The following is a 17,289-nucleotide window of genomic DNA, read 5'->3' on the forward strand; positions in this document are numbered from 1 at the left end:
CAAATGCATTTAAAGTAGAATTAAAGTTGAAGATAAATTATTCTGTTTTTGTCCCCCACTAGTTGAATTTGGAAAAGATAAAGTAGCAATTTGAATGGGAAAGAGGAAGAAATGATATAGCCCAACTGGCGCCAGACTCAGTAAAAAGTGAGTGCTTGGCAAGTAGTATAATTGCAATGCAATTTAAAGAATTCGGGTGTTGTGCTGTTATCTTTGCATGTCACACTTCGAATATAGTGTCTGCCGTGATTAAGATTACCACAATTCAAGAGGTGCATTTAAAGCCTGGAGGAGTACAGTGGCAACAACTTGTATTTATTTAGTGCCTTTAATGTAGCACAGTCCCAAGATGCTTCTCATGAGCATTATCAAAAAAGTTGACATGGCCACTTGAGGAATTGGGTAAGGACCAAAAAGCTTGGTCAAAGAGTAGCAGCATTTAAAGGAAGCAGAAGGGATTGGGGAGACAATTGACGACTGAAGGCACACATGTCTGATTGAACAATTAAGTTCAGTGATAATCAAGTGCCGTAGATGGAGGGGTACCATTATCCCAGAGGATTGTGGATCTGGAGAATGCTGGAGAGAAGTAGGGGTTAGGGCATGGAAGGATTTGAATGTAAGTGGGAATTTTCATCTTGAGCATTTGCTCAATCAGGAGCAAGTGTAGAATAAGCAAGTACATAGATGAAGGTTGAATGGGATTTGGTACGTGTTAGGACACAGACAGCTGAGTTTTGGATGTCCTTGGGTATAATAAAGGAAAAACCATGAAGCTAATTAGAGAATTAAAAAAAAATGAATACACTGGGTTGTTAAATACTTAGCCAAATGGAACCTTTATATAAAAAAAAGTATATCTGAGATCAAATTGTGTAGGAAAGCTAAATCCAGTAAATTATGTGGAAGTCATGTTCAGACTAGTGAAGGGCAAACTAAAGGCTGATGGCTTTATTGTGGAGAGAATTAATGCTTGGAATTACAGTTTAAGGTAGTGAGGTCCATTTGAATACAAGGATTTTTGATGTGGATGAGCTAAGCTTTCCTTATCCATTGTTATCCTGTTTTTGTTATATAAAAAAATTGTGATCATGTCTGGGTTCAAGGTTTTCCCATGCTCTGCAGTACTTGCTGTACTCTGCCTCCCTGTTGCATCTGCAATGCAGCTTGAACTCTGTATGCTTTTTTTTGGCTGTCTTTTTGATGCTGTTTAAAACTGAACCAAAGGTAGTGTTAGGTAATTTCAATCTTGCTTGTGTATAATCCGAGTAGGAAAAGTGTGAATAGTATTCATGCCATCAATAACATAAAATTATTACAAAATGTTGGGACATTTCAACATAGTCTTTTGTTTCCAGTACTGAATAATGTTTCTTCTATATGAACCCCACTGGAAATTAAGTCCAGACAGTGTGAAAAAGCAGAATTGATGGACTTGAATCACCTCTGGACATTGATTCATCCTTGTTTCTCGCTCAGACACTGTAAATCTTTATTCCTCCCCTTTCCTATTCCCAAATTAAGTAATCATTACCAGAATTTGATAAATTATCAGTGGCTGTGTTGCATTTCAATTGAAAACATTCAGCAAAAGCATTTTGAAATATGCAAGAACCATCATAACAGGTAATTGTCTTCCTTTCCACTGCCCTAGCATAAACTTCCCCAAGGTGAGGAAATAGTGGCACAAAAGTTATTGCGTAATGGAAACTCAGACTTCTGGAGATGAAGAATGTTGGCTTGGAGATGACTGGTCAGTCTTCCTGTCTTTTGGAAGTACCTTTTCTGAATCAATTGTTTAAGATGAGAAATTCCAACACATAAGGACCTAAATTTGCACCTTCATCTTTTACCATTTGTTTATGCCTCATTGTAGGTTAATTCATTTTATGAACATAAAGGGAAGAATATAAAAATCTGTAAGATAACATCTATGATATTTTTTTCATGGTTCCTGCTGAAGTTCTCTAAATCCATTTTTTAAAATATCCTATTCTGCAGTATGGCTAAATCCAAGACCTTTTTTCTGTGAAGTTCTAATCATTATTTAAAATGTATACATTTTCGATCCTCCTTTCTTATCTTTTTAAACTTAAGCTATCATCAGACGAATCTGTGTTCTAACTTCTATTTAGTGTTGTATCATACCTCAAAGCATCTTAACTACACAGAATTGCTTTGATATCCAAAATAACAGATTGAGGTATGTTTTCTTAATTTTCATTGAGAGACTAATGTTGACCAGGAGCATACTCCTTGCTCTCATTGAACAAATGGCAAAGGATCTTTGCATCTAATTGAATGGGTGGATATGACCTGGGTGTTCATCCATAATGGCAGGATTGCTCTGGCCAGTCATAAATTAATCTAAAATTACAATGATATATTTGTAACAGGAACCTCTCCTTGATTCCACTGCAGCATTTGATTTGGGCATTTGCTCCATTGTGCATCTTGAACAGGTACTTCGTGCCTCAATTCCTTATCATTCCTCAACAGTTTGATCTAATCCTTCACCTGATCCCTTCTACACAGTGCTTCCATTTGCTAGAACTAACTAAATAGTGGCAAAGATTCAACTTTCTACTGCATGTTGAAGGCAACCCACTGTGCATCTCCCTTGCCTCCTTCAAGAACCTGTGTGCTGTCTCATTGCCTATCTGACACTTAAGACATACATAAACTGAAGCTTCAACTGAACATTAGGTATCCAGTATTATTTCTCTACTTGTGTAGAACCTTCTGCATGAATAACTTCCTTTTAAAGTAATTCCTGCCTAATCTTTTTATAAATCAGATTTTAATGGTTAGACATTTTGTGTTGTTGCTCTGTGGGAAATGATGGTAGCTGACTATTTATTACCAAATATAAACTTGAATGTCACCAATAATGTTCTGCAAAAGTCAGGTTAAAACTGAGAGCTTTTTAGTTAGTGGTACTCTTTCCATCAAGACGAAGATGAATGTGCTTTAATGACCTTTACTTGCAGTCAAGCATCTTTTTAGGATGGAATTTAGAAGAGAAATGTTCCTGCGTCAGTGTCATGGGATCAGTACGAAGATTAAGCTCCTTGACAAAGGAGGGGGAGAAACTTCTGTTTCATTTTCTGTTACATTAATTCCAAAACTAAAGCTTTAGAGCTTGAAGTAAGTGTTCAGCAGGAACATGCATTAATTTGTTCACAATCAATGTAAATAAAGGCACAAGTCTTGGTGATTTAAAGATTATAAATTTAAGAGAAAAAGCTCTAAGAATATAGGTGAGAAAGTGAGTACAAAAAAAGCCTAAATCTTAAAAGGATATGAAAAAAAATTGTGGCATAGGATAGTGGTCTTTTTCCTAGGGTGGAAATGTCAAATACTAGAGGGCGTAGGTTTAAGGGGAGAGGGGAAAAAGATTTTAATACAGCAGCAGGTGCCTGAAACACACTGCCAGAGGAGGTGGTTAAAGCAGATACAATAGCGACATTTAGACAGGCGCATGAACAGCTAGGGAATAGAGGGATACAGACAATATGCAGGCAGATGGAATTAGATTGGCATCATGGTTAATACAGACAAAGTGGGCTGAAGGGCCAGTTCCTGTGCTGTACTGTTCTTTGTTAATCCATATATGTGAATCTGTGGTTTAGGATTAATTACAGCAATAAAACACTCTGAAAACTTACAGAACTGACTGGCCCCGGAAGACTTCCATTTCTTGGAGCTCCCAGCAGTCTTAGCTCAGTGTTTATATTTTAAGTCCATAGGAAGGATGTGCATTAGTCATTGGGTTTAACCACTGCTGTAGAAATTTCCTTGGGTACTTCCCCTTCAGAGATCTTTGGCTAAGAGATTTCAATGAGATTTTTTGTTATGTTTTATGTTGGGGAGAAGTGTGAAAAGAGGAATGGGGTTTCCGACTTCCCTGTAAGGAAGGGCTACTAAACTAGGGTTGTCTTTTGAAAAAAGACACCCACAGTCTAGTCATCCTTACAAGGCTAAACTTGGATGCACTGGAATATACAGTGCTAGGGACTTGAAGCATAAAATCCTCTGGAGTCTTAACACAGTGGCATGGAGAGGATGCTGCCTCTTGTGGGGCAACCTAGAACTAGGAATCACTGTTTAAAAATATGGGGTTGCCAATTTAAGCTGAGATAAAATATTTTTTGTGAGTCTCTAGAACTCTGCTCCCAACATTCTTTTAGGAACAGAGTCTTCAAATATTTTTAAGACAGAAGTGCATTGATTCTTATTAAGTGAAAGGTTACTGCAGGTAGAAGGGTATATGTTAAGATTATGATGAGATCAGCCATGATCTTATTAAATGGGAGATTAGGCTCAAGGATCCAGGTAGTTTCCTCTTGTTCCTAATTCATATGTTTGTATTTTGAATTTGTTGCTTCTGCCTTTAGAAGACAATGAGTGCATAGATGAACACTGTCGGATAGATTTCTGCTGTATTGTGAATTTAATTCTAATACTAAATGTTATATTGAGTTTGTCTTTGGTTATGTAATGCTTGTAAGTTTCCCATGATAGATCAGATGGCAAGTAACTCTCCAAACTAAAAGGCTCTAATTTAATATTTTTATCATATCAACTGACCTTAGTCAGTTTGATGGTGCTCAATTCATCAAAGTTAACATGATTTTCTGTTCCTATTTGTTACCCAGTCACCCTGGTAACAATGTGGGTTTTACTGACATTGTTACATGAAGAAGAAATTGCATTTAGTCTTACTTGTGACACTCCTTTCTCCTAGCCTGTTGACAATGTGACTTTGAGGGAAGTCTGCAGGTGGTGACATTCTTGTCCATCTGTTGCCCTGGCCTTCATATTAGAGACTGCAGGTTTGAGAGGTGCTGTCAGAGTATTCTGGATGAGTACCTGCAATAAATTTTATAAGTGGCACATCCTGCAACAACTGCATACCGAATGAAGGTTGTGGATTGTTGGTGGGATGCCAATCAGGAAGGCTGCTTTATCCTGAAGAGCTTCTTGAGAGAAGTTAGTGCTGGATTCATCCAGGCCAGTAGCAAGTATTCCATTGCACTCTTTGTAGATTGTGGAAAGGCATTGAAGTGTTGGGTTGTCGTGAGGTGAGTCGCTTGCAGCAGAATACTTGGCTACTGATCTACTCTTGTGTGTTTCTGGAGAGTAACACCCCTGCCCACCACCCCCAACCCCTTCAGGGTTATTGTTGGTGAAGGACTCAGTGGTAATGCTATAGAATGTTGATGGTAGGTGATTAATCTCTTGTTCGAGATGTGGACAAATGTTATGTACTAATCAGCCTGTGCCTAAATGTTGTCTAGGTTTTCTGGCATGAGGTATTAGCTGCTTCATTTACTGAGAACTTGCAAATGGAATTGAACAATGTGCAGTCAGCAGCAAGCCGTCCAATTCTGACCTTGTAATGGAAGGTCATTGATGAAGCAGCTGAAGATGATTGGGTCTGAGATGCTTCTCTGAGGAACTCCTACAGTGATATTCTGGGGCTGAGTTTATTGACTTTAAACAACTACAGCCATCTTCCTTTGTGCAAGGTTTGGCTCCACCCTCTGGAATATTTCCCTTTTGATCTTCATTGACTTCAATTTTACTGGAGTGCCTTGATACTACACTTGGCTAAATTCTGTCTGATGTCAAGGGCAGTCACTCCTACGTTCAGAATTCTGCTTTTTTTTTGTCTGTTTGGACCAAGACTGATGCAATCTAGAGCCATGTAGTCCTGGATGGTGAATTGGTTTATTATTGTCACATGGTCTGATGTACAGTGGAAAAACATTTTGCATGCCATCCATACAGATCATTTCATTACAACAGTGCATTGAGGTAGTACAAGGGAAAACAATAACAATGCAAAGTGCTACAGTTACAGAGAAATTGTCTGCCTGCACTGCACTAAGTTGCAAGACCATGACAAAGTAGATTGAGGTCAGGAATCCATCTTATTGTATTAGGGGACTGTTCAATAATATAACAGCAGGATAGGAGGTGTCCTTGAGCCTGGTGGCATGTGCTTTCAGGCTTTTGTATCTTCTGCCCAATGGGAGGGGGGAGAAGAGAGAATGTCCGAGCTGGATAGGGTCTTTTGATCGTTGTCTGCTTTACTGAGGCAGCGAGAAGAGTAGATAGTCCATGAAGGGCTGACTGGTTTCCGTGATGTGATGTGCTGAGCTATATGAATGGAACACAATCTGGGAATTGGTGAATAAGTGCTGCTTGATAGGACTGTTGAAAGCACCTTCTTTCACTTCGAGAGTACACTAGTTTGTAATTAGCCATTAATCAGCTAGCACAGGCCTGATGGGTTGAAGAGGCACCTGTACTGTGTGGTTTTGTAGCAGAAATGCTACATGGTTTTGGTCGCCATAGACCAAGGTTGAAATATCAGTAACCCTGCATGCCTATTGAGAACCGAACCATTTGAGTTTACCTCTAGTGCCACTGGATGTTTGGGCTTTAGTAGTGGTACTGATCATATGAGCAAGACAACAAAAGCTATTGTAAGCAGGGAGTGCTGCCTTTTGGATAGTCAAAGTTGGAAAAATGTATTTGACTTTTTAACTTGTAGCAAGATAAATCTGTTTCAGTTATGAAGCCAGTGACCCTGATTTCTCCCACATTTCACTGCTACCCAGACTGACTAACTTCTCTTTTTCAGGTCTGAAGGGTCACTTTCTCTTTTCCCCCAATACTGCCTAACCAGCATTTTCCACTTTGTTTTTATATCATGTTGGCTCACCTTTTTAATCCTACTCTTGTAAGTCTAGCCCGCTGTTAACAACTCATTACACTGACCAAGAAGCTTAATGTGCTGGTGAATACTACCATTTAAGCTCATCCCGTCACAGATGTTTCCTTTGTTCTACACGTCTGTCCCACCTTCTCTGCTACCGAAAACTTAACTTGCACCTCTTTCCCAGTTCTGACAAAGAATCACAGACCTGAAACTTTGACTATTTCTCTTTCCACCAATGCTGACTTACCTGCAGAGTTTTTCCAGCATTGTTTTTGTTTCAGATCTCCATCTGCAGTTTTTTTTTGACTTTCACCCTGATTTCTACAACTTAAGTGCATAAGTCACTGGTTTTCATTAATGGAGTGATATAAATATAACTGCAGGTTTTTTTGTATTAAGATGTTAATGTAGTAGAATTTATAGACACAGTTATATTGTACCATTACTCATACAGGTCTCTTCTGCAAATTAATTTTGAGCTTGCTTTGTTCACCTGTGATCATGTTCTCACAATCTTGCATTTGAGACTGCGTAGTGTAATAAGCTTGGGGAGTGGGGGAAAAACCCTAATCATGGTGTGTCCTGATTTATGACGTGATGCTGTTGAACTTCTCAAATTTAAAGGTTGGCCTTTAGCTTTTGTGAAGCTTTTTTTAAAATTAAGACTAGTGTAAACCCACCTTGGTAGTGTGGTAATTTCACTAATCTACCAGCACTCAAATCTGACTCCACGCTACATTATCATGTCCCAATATAAAAGTGCTGCATATCCTGTACAAATGAGCAATGTTAAGATCTGCAGAAATTATTTGTGGTAATTTTCTGCAGTGGGGACCTCAAACAAATTTAGTATCTATGGATGTTTGTTAGTCTATTCTACTAAGGGTTGCTGGCCAAAGGTTTGATATTTAATACTTATCAAATTCAAGAATATGTAACATTTGACCTATCAGCAATACATAATGTGAACATGGAGGTTTCGTCTTTTCTGAATTGTTTACTCATGGAGTACTTGTTCTTTCCAATAAATAGTGGTTGAAGACCAATTATCACTTTTCTTGTATGGAGGAGAAAAGTAGAGAAATGTATGCTGTTCCAGTAGAGCAAAACTGATTTTCTTTTTGTCTGTCTAAACAATCTAACAAGACCAAATTACATTTTTAGAAACTGTGCAGTCTTGTGGTTTCTAAAATTATTTTTATCCCATAATTGTGCTACTGACCAACATCCTTTCCAAAATACTAATTCACTTTTGTTTCTTTGTGTCTTAGGCTGCTTGTTTTGTAATATCTTCTGCCAATGTCACGGATGAAACACTTTTTGTACAGTGTTGGTACAGTTAAGTGTGTATTTATGTGGAACTGATCCATTTATTAAAAACATTCTTTCTGATAACCAAACAGTAGCTTAGTGCTTACATTTGAAGTATGGATTTATTATGTTTTGCAAAATCCCCCCTCAGTGAATTCTTGGTATGCAAAGAGAATGATTCATGTCCCATTGAAAGATTTGGTTGCAGGCAAAGATGTATTTAAAACTCTATTTTGAAAGTTCTTTGAAGATAGCGGCAAACGGTTGTCATTGCATAAGAACAGGAGAAGTGCATGGGATCAGGAGTAGGTTATTCAGCCCCTCTGTTGTGCCATTCAAGTTTTGGGTGAGTGATCCTAGTGAAAATCTAATCTAACTTTGTAACAATGTCCTGAATCTCCAGAAAGTCAGATTCCCAATTTCCATTATCTTTCATGTACGAAAATAATTGATTCCGGAATGGTTTAGCTAAGACTGTGTGCCCCTTGTCCTAGATTTCCTCTCCTGTGGCTTCTCCCCAATCACTAGTGGATCCCTTCATCCTAACTTAAACCCTAGGCAATATACAACTTTATGAAGCATGCCATGAAAACTTAACCCTTTGATCTCTGGTGTTATTCCTCTGAAAAATGTGCAAATCATTGCAAGCAGTTAAGATTTAAAATCTCACTTTAATTTAGATTTGAAGCAGGGTGCTAATTCGGAGCCAAGGACTTGATCATATAGCATAGCTGGTTTATGCAGGTGGAAGTAGTGTCAAATTGTTGTCCCTAAATATTAGTTGCATTATGACTGTAAAACTGTCCTTGTATCTTGAGAGCACAGACAATCTGAAATTGCATTTATGTTATAGCCCCCAACTCAGAATTAGTCATAAAGCTATACAGCATGAAAATGTGCCCTTTGGCCCATACATTGCTAAACCTTTTTGTACTTGAATTTTGTCAGGACATTGGGGTTGATGCATTTGCAGTGTAACAATCTTCCTGATGTTCAGATCACATGTCTAAAGCAGATGTTCTTGTAGTTTATAACAGCTGAACTGATAAATACAATTTTGACTCAATGCAAAGAAATCGATGAGATTTTTTAAAAAAAAAGATGAAGTATAGACATCAAGGTACCCTTAAAGCCTCCCTTTCATTAAGGCTGTGGTTGACCCTGTCTATCTTGTATTCACTCACTTAACCTGTTACTTTGATAGATTTCTGGACTCTAGAATCGATCATCATCTTGAATACACTTTGAATGTCCACTGCCTTAATGGAGCTGGGAATTCCAGAGATTTGTAACTTACCCATTTCACCCCTCAGTTGCTAACCACTCGATCTAAGACCATCTCCCCAAGTTCATGAACCCAAACCTGAAGGAATGGTCTCTCAACATCTACCCCATCAATTCCTTTCTGAATTCCATGGTTGTGAGGACGAGGCTTTCTTACTCCATCTCTCCACACACAACGTGCCCCTCATCATACATTATTTTCTATATCACTTTAAGAAATTATTCGGTGTACTGTATACTAAACCGAATCACATTAAGGAATTTTGCCCTTAATTATTTTTAGGTTATTGGTTGCTATAATCTAATCATTGAAACTAAAATGATTGTGACACTATTGAAGATTCTGAGCTAGATTCTCACAAGCCATTTTTAATAGCAGGTGCATCACTTGCACATTTAAGCTGTAAGTAGACTTCCATATCTGGCCCATTAGATTTAATTTCAACCAGGTGTTTGCTATATTTGAATTGCTTTATAATTTTGTAAATTATCCAGTGTCATAACCATGTGCAAAGGCATAGTTATTCACATTCTTGACTAATCAGCCCAAGTTGCTGGCTATGTACAATCATTTCTATTTTTAAAAGCAATGATGTGCATGGATGAGAAAGAAAAGACTAAATTCAGTACCACTGAATCATAATCTTCAAGGAGGATCTGATTTGAAATGTTATCTGGCCTGTTATTCCCACATACATCCTGACCCACTCAATGTTTTCAGCATTTTAAATGCAAGTACCAGCCTCTGCAGCTCTTAATTGTTGATTCTTGAATCTGTCTCGGAATGTACTTCATTTTGTGTACTACTCTTACAAAAAGTAGGTAGGCTGAGGAAATGACAGTCTACTTGTATGAATGGTTTCCTGGGGAAGTGGATTCATTAGCTTTACCTTTATTGCTGAGAGGCACATTTTTCACTTTGATAAGGTGACTGGAAAAAATAGTTTCCTCTCTGCTGTTCAATCCATGTACCTTTTTTTTGGTGTGTGTGTGTGTGTGTGTGTGTATATATATTCATTCAGCCAAAATGACTGTATAAAGCCCTTTTCTTAGTACAGTTTTGACTTCTGCTTGCTCTAAATTTGAACCTGCTGAGTAGAATATTTTCTGGAAAAGTCATGTGAGGGAAAAATGGTCCTGGCCATAATGAAAGTTGTAATGAGGAAATGGGATAGTTTTAACAGAGTAACTCTTTAAAACTTGTTCTGCTTGGTGACTTAAATCTTTCATCAGTTCGAATAATTTGTTGCAGTGGTGCTTGTCATTCAAATTAGTTTAATGAATCTTGGATCTCCAAATATCTAACTGATTAACATGTAATAGTCATGTCTTGTGAATAGTATTGGATCTTGTATTCATATTGTGTATTTTGTGTGTATTTGCAATCATTCTGGCAGAAATGAAATGAGGCTCGGTATAAATCTTGAAATCGCCATATTTCACAACCAGGAAGTACACGGAGTAATACTCAAAGTTAATATTGCATTATTTAATTTTCTTCTGCTTCATCAAAAAAGTGCAAAAATAAAATGTTCTGGGTAGTCACCTTGCCCAATTGCCTAAATTGACTGTAAGACTAATTGCAATAATGTGTTCCTGCATTTTAGATACCACCTCCAGGCCTTCAGCAGGCCCTTCACGATCTCTTGTTTGAAAAATTGATTGTACGTGTGTCTTGTCCACATCTTTGTTTCCAGCTTTCAGGAAAATTAGTTTCCCCTCTCTGGATGGATACTTAACTATAAATGTCAATGGTACGGTCTGTCCATACTTAGGTAGAGGACAAAGGGAACTTCTATTCCCAAATTGAATTTGGTATGTCTCTAGCTTGAAACAGATCATGAGCCGCTGTATTCCACAAATGGCTTCACATATGCCCCCAGCTTTCCAAAATGAAGTGTTGAAATTTGCTTAATCTGAAAGCATGCTTGGGCACCACTGAATCCCAAAGTAATTTTCATGAAGAAGAAAACATTCCAGAAATTTCAGGCAATATTTCTATGTTGAAATGTTTATATAGGATTAAACTTTATTTTTTGAAATTGGTAGGTTGAATAATTGGGCTAATGATAAAGGAAAATTCCAATTGGGAATTTGGAGCTTTCAACTGATTTTGTTTGTAAACTGGTTTCTAAATCTTGTACCTGCTGTAGACAACTGAGTTTGAAGAAAGTTTGGTTTTTCATTGCAGAAATGGAAGATAAGGCATGTGACGAGTTGGTTGTTAATGGTATTGCATGTAATCAAGAATAACAAGTGTTTGAAGTAGCAAGCGCAATGGGGTGAGCTTACAAAGGACACCTATAGAGAAGGTGGAAAGGTTATGAAATCGGATCAGTGGAGAAAATTAATTGTGATGAGGGTTGAAATCACCATAGACAGAATTGCTAAGTTGAAGAAAAGCAAGAGGGAGATCAAAAAGATTCTGGAGCGTGGTGGTGAATGAGGATTTTAAAGCACACCAGAAAGGGATTGAACATTAAGTATTTAATGAAGATGGTACAGGTTGAAACTCTGGTCTGGCGCCCTTGGGACCTGACTGGTGCTGAATCACAAATTGCCCCTGACCATCATCCTCTGAGTAAGGGAGCTGTTTTTAAGTATAGACATTCCCTGGGTCACATAGGTCAGAGGACTGGCCATAACCTGAAGTATCTGTAAGTTGGAAAGCTGTTGCACTGGTAGTTTAATTAGCTACAGATTAGTACAGAATTTAGTTAAAATTAGTTAGTATAAATCTGTACTACAGATTCAAAACATGCCCAACCATGGCAGTTGCTGAACCACGGGGATTTGAAGTTAAATGGAGGAAATGAGAATGTTTACTGGTACAAAATACAGAATTTTGTAAACAGCAAGTACATTCATTGGTATTCAAAGGATTTTGGTGCATTTAGAACAAGTTAGAAAGAAAATGTTACATTGCCTGTTATTTCAAGGGGATTTACCCAAAAGAGTGAGCAAGTCATACTGAATTTGTCCTTTGCTGAGATTTCAGCTAGACTAGCATGTGCCGAGAAGCTGGAGGTACTGAAAACTCTCATGTTGGGCAGCATCTATGGTGAAAGACAGTTGACATTTCAGGTCCAAGTGAGAATAATTAGAAACACAAGAAATTCTGCAGATGCTGGAATCTGGACTAATACACAAAAAGTGCTGGAGGAACTCAGCAGGTCAGGCAGCATCTATGGAAGGACATAAACAGTCAACGTTTCGGGCTTAGATCCTTCATCATAATTAGAAGTTTTGATATGCAGAGCCTTGGAGGGAAAGGTGGACAGAACAAGAGGTTAGTGATGGAATGTTAGGCTTTGGAGGTAAAATGACAAAAGGCGTGATGGTGCAGGGTACAAACACGTGATTATAGGTGTAAATACAGAATAATGATTTGAAATCAGTTAAGGAATTGAATGCTAGAAATTAAGAAGTCAGCCATTTTGGAGTGAAATGAGTCTTTTATAGAACACGAGTAGTAACAATTGTTTCAGCAAGTCTGCTCTGTTACGCCAAGGAGATCACAGCTGATCGATATTTGCCTTCACTGTACATTCCTCCTTATAGCAAGCCCTTTATGCTCCATCCTCTAGCAATAAAAATTAACAATCTATTTTCCTTATTTGATGTATTAAATGCAAACTTTATATTTCATTGACAGTCACCCAGATCTCTGTACAGCCACATTCTGCAGTTTCTCTCCTGTCAAACAATATTTTCTGTTTTTCCATATCAAACTAGATAACCTCCCTTTTGCCACATTATACTCCATTTGCCAAATTTTTGCCTGTTTGGTTAACTTGCGTATATCCATTTACAAACTTTGTCCTCACGACTTGCTTTCCCACCTATCTTTTCATCAAGAAAATGTTGCTACAATACACTTGGCCTCTTCTAAGTCACTTACCAAGCTTGTATATAGTTGAAGTCCAGAAATGATCCTTGTGGCATCTCCATCTGTAATAGCTTGCCAACCTGCAAATGACCCATTTTTCCTGTTTACTATTATTAGTTTATCCCCTGTCCATTGTCATATATTTGACCAAATGCCTTGAATTCCTACCTTGTACCATTACCTATTATCTGGGTCCTTTTAGAATGCCTTTTGGTATAACTAGTGGTTCCTCTTTATTCACTTTGCTCATTGCATCCACAAAAAAAACACTAAAATTTGTCAGTGTTTCTCTTTCATAAAACTTTTCTTTCATATTGCGTATTGATGGCTAAGTCATTGAACTGAGAGGGATAGGTTTCTTGACTAAGGAAACCGAGGAATGTGAGAATCAGGCTAAATGGACTTGATTGTCGGATCATCTGGGATCTAAATGATGGAACAAGTTTGAGGGGGCCTCTGGTCCACTTAAGTCTTATGGTCTTAGAACTGCTAAGTTACTGATGTCAAGTGGTTTTAGCTATTCCTTTAAAGTTGGGCCAGATTCTGGAAGACCAGTTTGTAAGCTTCCAATCTGCCACTCATATTCAGGCCACAGATACTAGTCTACGTTTTCAAAATCACAGGTCTGTTGTTACTGTGTCACCTGGAACCATGATGTTGTTCCACTGAATCCAACCGTGCCAGTATAAAACAGCTTTGGTTGCTCTTTCACTCTTGAAAGTGCTGTTAGAATAATCTGGCACAGTGGGGATAATCAGACACTTGGAAATTTCAAGGAAAAGGGATTGGTAGAATACCAAGGCCACCATCTTATATAATCATGGTTTTTATGAGGCCTCGGGTCTAATTATAATGTGTAAAAGTTCCTCTGAGTACTCTTCCTTATAACATTGAGATGTTTGTGCCAAAAAAATTGAATTACCCAATAATTTGAATCAACCAATGTGGATAACAGTTGGGGGGGTGGGGGGTGCTTTCCAAAGCTGTACTAAGAATAGCAAAATCTGTGAAAACCTGGGGCTTTCGTACAACAAAGATGCTTTGCCATTTGGTTTGACAGTGTATGGTGATAGCTCGGAGGACAGTTCACAAGAATTCTTTTTTTGGGGGAGGGGGGAATCGTACTTAAATTTGAAGTTGCTGGAAATAAAATGCAAAGTGGCCACTCTTTCCCCATCCCTCCCAACCCCTGACAAAGAATGAAATGAGTAGTGATGTTATTACATTCTGCTGCCTCAACTTCTGAATATAAAATAATCATTCCATTTTTGTTCTAAAAAGCTATTCCTAGCAAGGAGCTGTTGTTAAGTGATTTGAATGATTATGCAGCATCTGGTTTGAGTAATTGCTATTTTTAAAAATGTTGTAATGCACTTGGTATCTTCAACTTAGATGAATGAAAATAGTTTGCTTGTTAAGATACTGGTCTGAGCTGTTTTCCAGAAGATCGGATTAGCTTTTTTTTAATCAATGTAGTTCTTTCTTTCTTTTCATAGTCAAGGAATCATGTTTTGAATTGTTTGTTTTGCAAATCTTTTCCATGATCCAATATTTGTGTTTCTCAACCTAATAAGGATCATTGGTGAAATTTGAGGTGGTAAGTATTTTTTTTAAGGGACAAAATTGGGGGCTGTTTTCCTCTAGCTTTAAGTATACTTGGCTATACAAGTATGTTTCTCATGAACAATGCTTACAAACTTCCGATTTGTGTGCACCTATACATAAAAACAAGAGTTTGGGAGACGGGCAGGAGGGATTTGCCGGCAGTTGCGGGGATGCGGCATCTACTGCATGGGAACTCAGTTCGTGGCTGCATTTCTGACTTGTGAATTGTTCGGGTTATGAACAATTCACAGGAACAGAACCCTGCCGTAACCTGGGGCCTGTGCTAAAGTTCAGTTTTTTTTAAAGAATGATTGAATAAAATCTTCTTTCTCTTACCATTCTCTTATTTGATCCTATTGAGTGGTACTGTTGCTATGCAAAGTAAAGATTACAGTTTTTTAAGGCAAGATTTTGATTGACTGTGTTTACAGGATACTGAAATTGTTCCATAGAACAATCCACTAATTGACTTTTTGTTTTAAACCGGTGCTTGAATTGAACTATTGTCTTATGGGAGATCTCATGATAATAGCTCAGCATGGAGATTTATATGGATCATGTGAACATTTTTTTTCCCAAAATAATTGATTTTAAATATCAAATCAAAATAAATTTTCAAGACTGGAAAATGGAGAGGATCATAAGCAGCTAGGTAACTATGGTTACATGGAGATCATTGCAGTTTTTCTTTAAAAGTGCTCATCTTGCAACATTGTCATTCATGGTTGCCATTTGAATTTTTAACCTGTTTTTTATTATACCAAAATAACATGTAAATATTGAGGATAGGACTTGACATAGCATAAGACTAGTATGACATGGACCCAATCATTGCTTATGGCCTGACTTCATATATCTACCTTTTCTCCTTATGCCCTAGTATCATTGGCTGACAATAATGTAACAATCTGAGAGAGAAAATTAACAATTATTGGAATGTTATCTGCCTTTTCTTGAAGACTTCCAATGCAGAACTTGTACATTAAATTCTATATGGGAGATGTTGGTATAACTAGAGCGGGAAAGATTGCTTCATGAATGGCTCATGTAATGACCACTCGAGGGATAATAAAGAATTTTAATTGTTTACATAAAAATGTAGCACTTTTTTTTTGTAAAGCTCAATATGATGCCAACAACAGCTTCCCATTTTCAAACACTAGCACACTTCTCTGCATTTTACCACCATTTCCTTGCTAGTGGCCAAGCCTCTGCCTCAGTTATCTGCCATGATTTACAGAACTGTTTGAAGCTCCTTGTTGACTGAAATGTTGGGTTTCCAGCTGAAGTGCTATAATGTTACAAATTGTAATTTATTTTAAACCATATTCTAACAATATGTGGTTAGTTCTTTGTAACGGTCAATATTTTTGTACAGCCACAGCAGTAACAAAGTTGCCTTAATGAAGGCAGTGTTTCATGTACATAATTCTGGCCATTGGGTATGCGGATAATCTACCTAGACAAGATTACTTTTATGTTAGCTCATTCATGTTTGCTTCTAATTTTGGTTTGGAAATTCACTCCTGAAATTCAGAAAACTAGTGAAGCATTTGATTATAAACACTATTCTGCTTGTATGGGGGAATGGGATGTGGAGAAGGCATGTCAGTATTAGCAGAGTTCTGTTATCTTAAAATATGGCATTGAATCATGCCGACTAAAAACTTCCAGATTGCGCTGGACTCCAATATTTGCTGAAAGGTTGCATCTTTTATTCTCTAAGGAAGATTCACAAATTTTCTTAGTTACTTTAAAGTTTGACCCACTGAATTAACAAATCTACTCAAATGTGGAAGGTTGAAATATTGTGGAACCATAGCTTACTACTAAAATGAACTTCTGGGCAATAATCTGAATTTGGAATTTAATGACAAACTTCTCACCCTGCGCAAGCCTTAACCAACTCCCCCCTTCCCCTCAAGCACTTTGTTCTGTTATTTCCTGGTGACGCTTTCTGCTCTGACAAATATGCTATTCGATTTAATTCTGGATAAGATTTATCTGATCTATATTCTGCTTATTCTAATGTTTTATTTACTACTCTTTTGTCTCCATCTTTGATTCTTGAAACATAGGAATCCATCTGCTGCTTTCTACCGAGCTTTCCCTGTAAACAAGTCTCGGGATGCAAAGAACCTCTACGATAGGTATGACTGTACATGAAAATGCATACAAGCAGTAGTATGCATGTATTTGCTTCGCACTGTTCTGGTTTCTCGTCAACCATTTAGAAAGAATAAGTGCAATTTATGTCACACATGCAGTCAAATATCTTAGGGGTATTGGTATATACCAAGAGCCCTCAAAATACTATTAGAAGTTATACCCAACCTTGATTAGTAATCCTTTCAGGCAAGGTAACTTCACATTGGGGTGCAATGCTCATTAAATGAGAGAGTTTGGATGGGAAGAGAGGAGAAACTATGCTTCTGCCCTGTTAGCATTGTGCTCCGTGTCATCATTAGAG

The 17,289-nt window shown here is 37.7% G+C and overlaps 1 protein-coding gene across 2 annotated transcripts in view; it reads left to right on the forward strand.

Annotated features, from left to right (window-relative positions):
* Positions 1 to 17,289, forward strand: part of LOC127571927 (TSC22 domain family protein 2-like) — a 69,604-nt gene that overhangs the window by 12,094 nt on the left and 40,221 nt on the right. Inside the window, exon 2 of one of the 2 annotated variants that reach the window (XM_052018677.1) lies at positions 16,898 to 16,969. The exons of the other annotated variant lie outside the window; for it this stretch is intronic. Within the exon in view, the coding sequence (XP_051874637.1) occupies positions 16,898 to 16,969 (72 nt within the window). The remainder of the gene's footprint in view (positions 1 to 16,897; positions 16,970 to 17,289) is intronic. 2 annotated transcript variants of the gene reach the window in all.

Source organism: Pristis pectinata, chromosome 6, assembly GCF_009764475.1.
Source record: "Pristis pectinata isolate sPriPec2 chromosome 6, sPriPec2.1.pri, whole genome shotgun sequence".
Lineage (NCBI taxonomy): Eukaryota > Metazoa > Chordata > Chondrichthyes > Rhinopristiformes > Pristidae > Pristis > Pristis pectinata.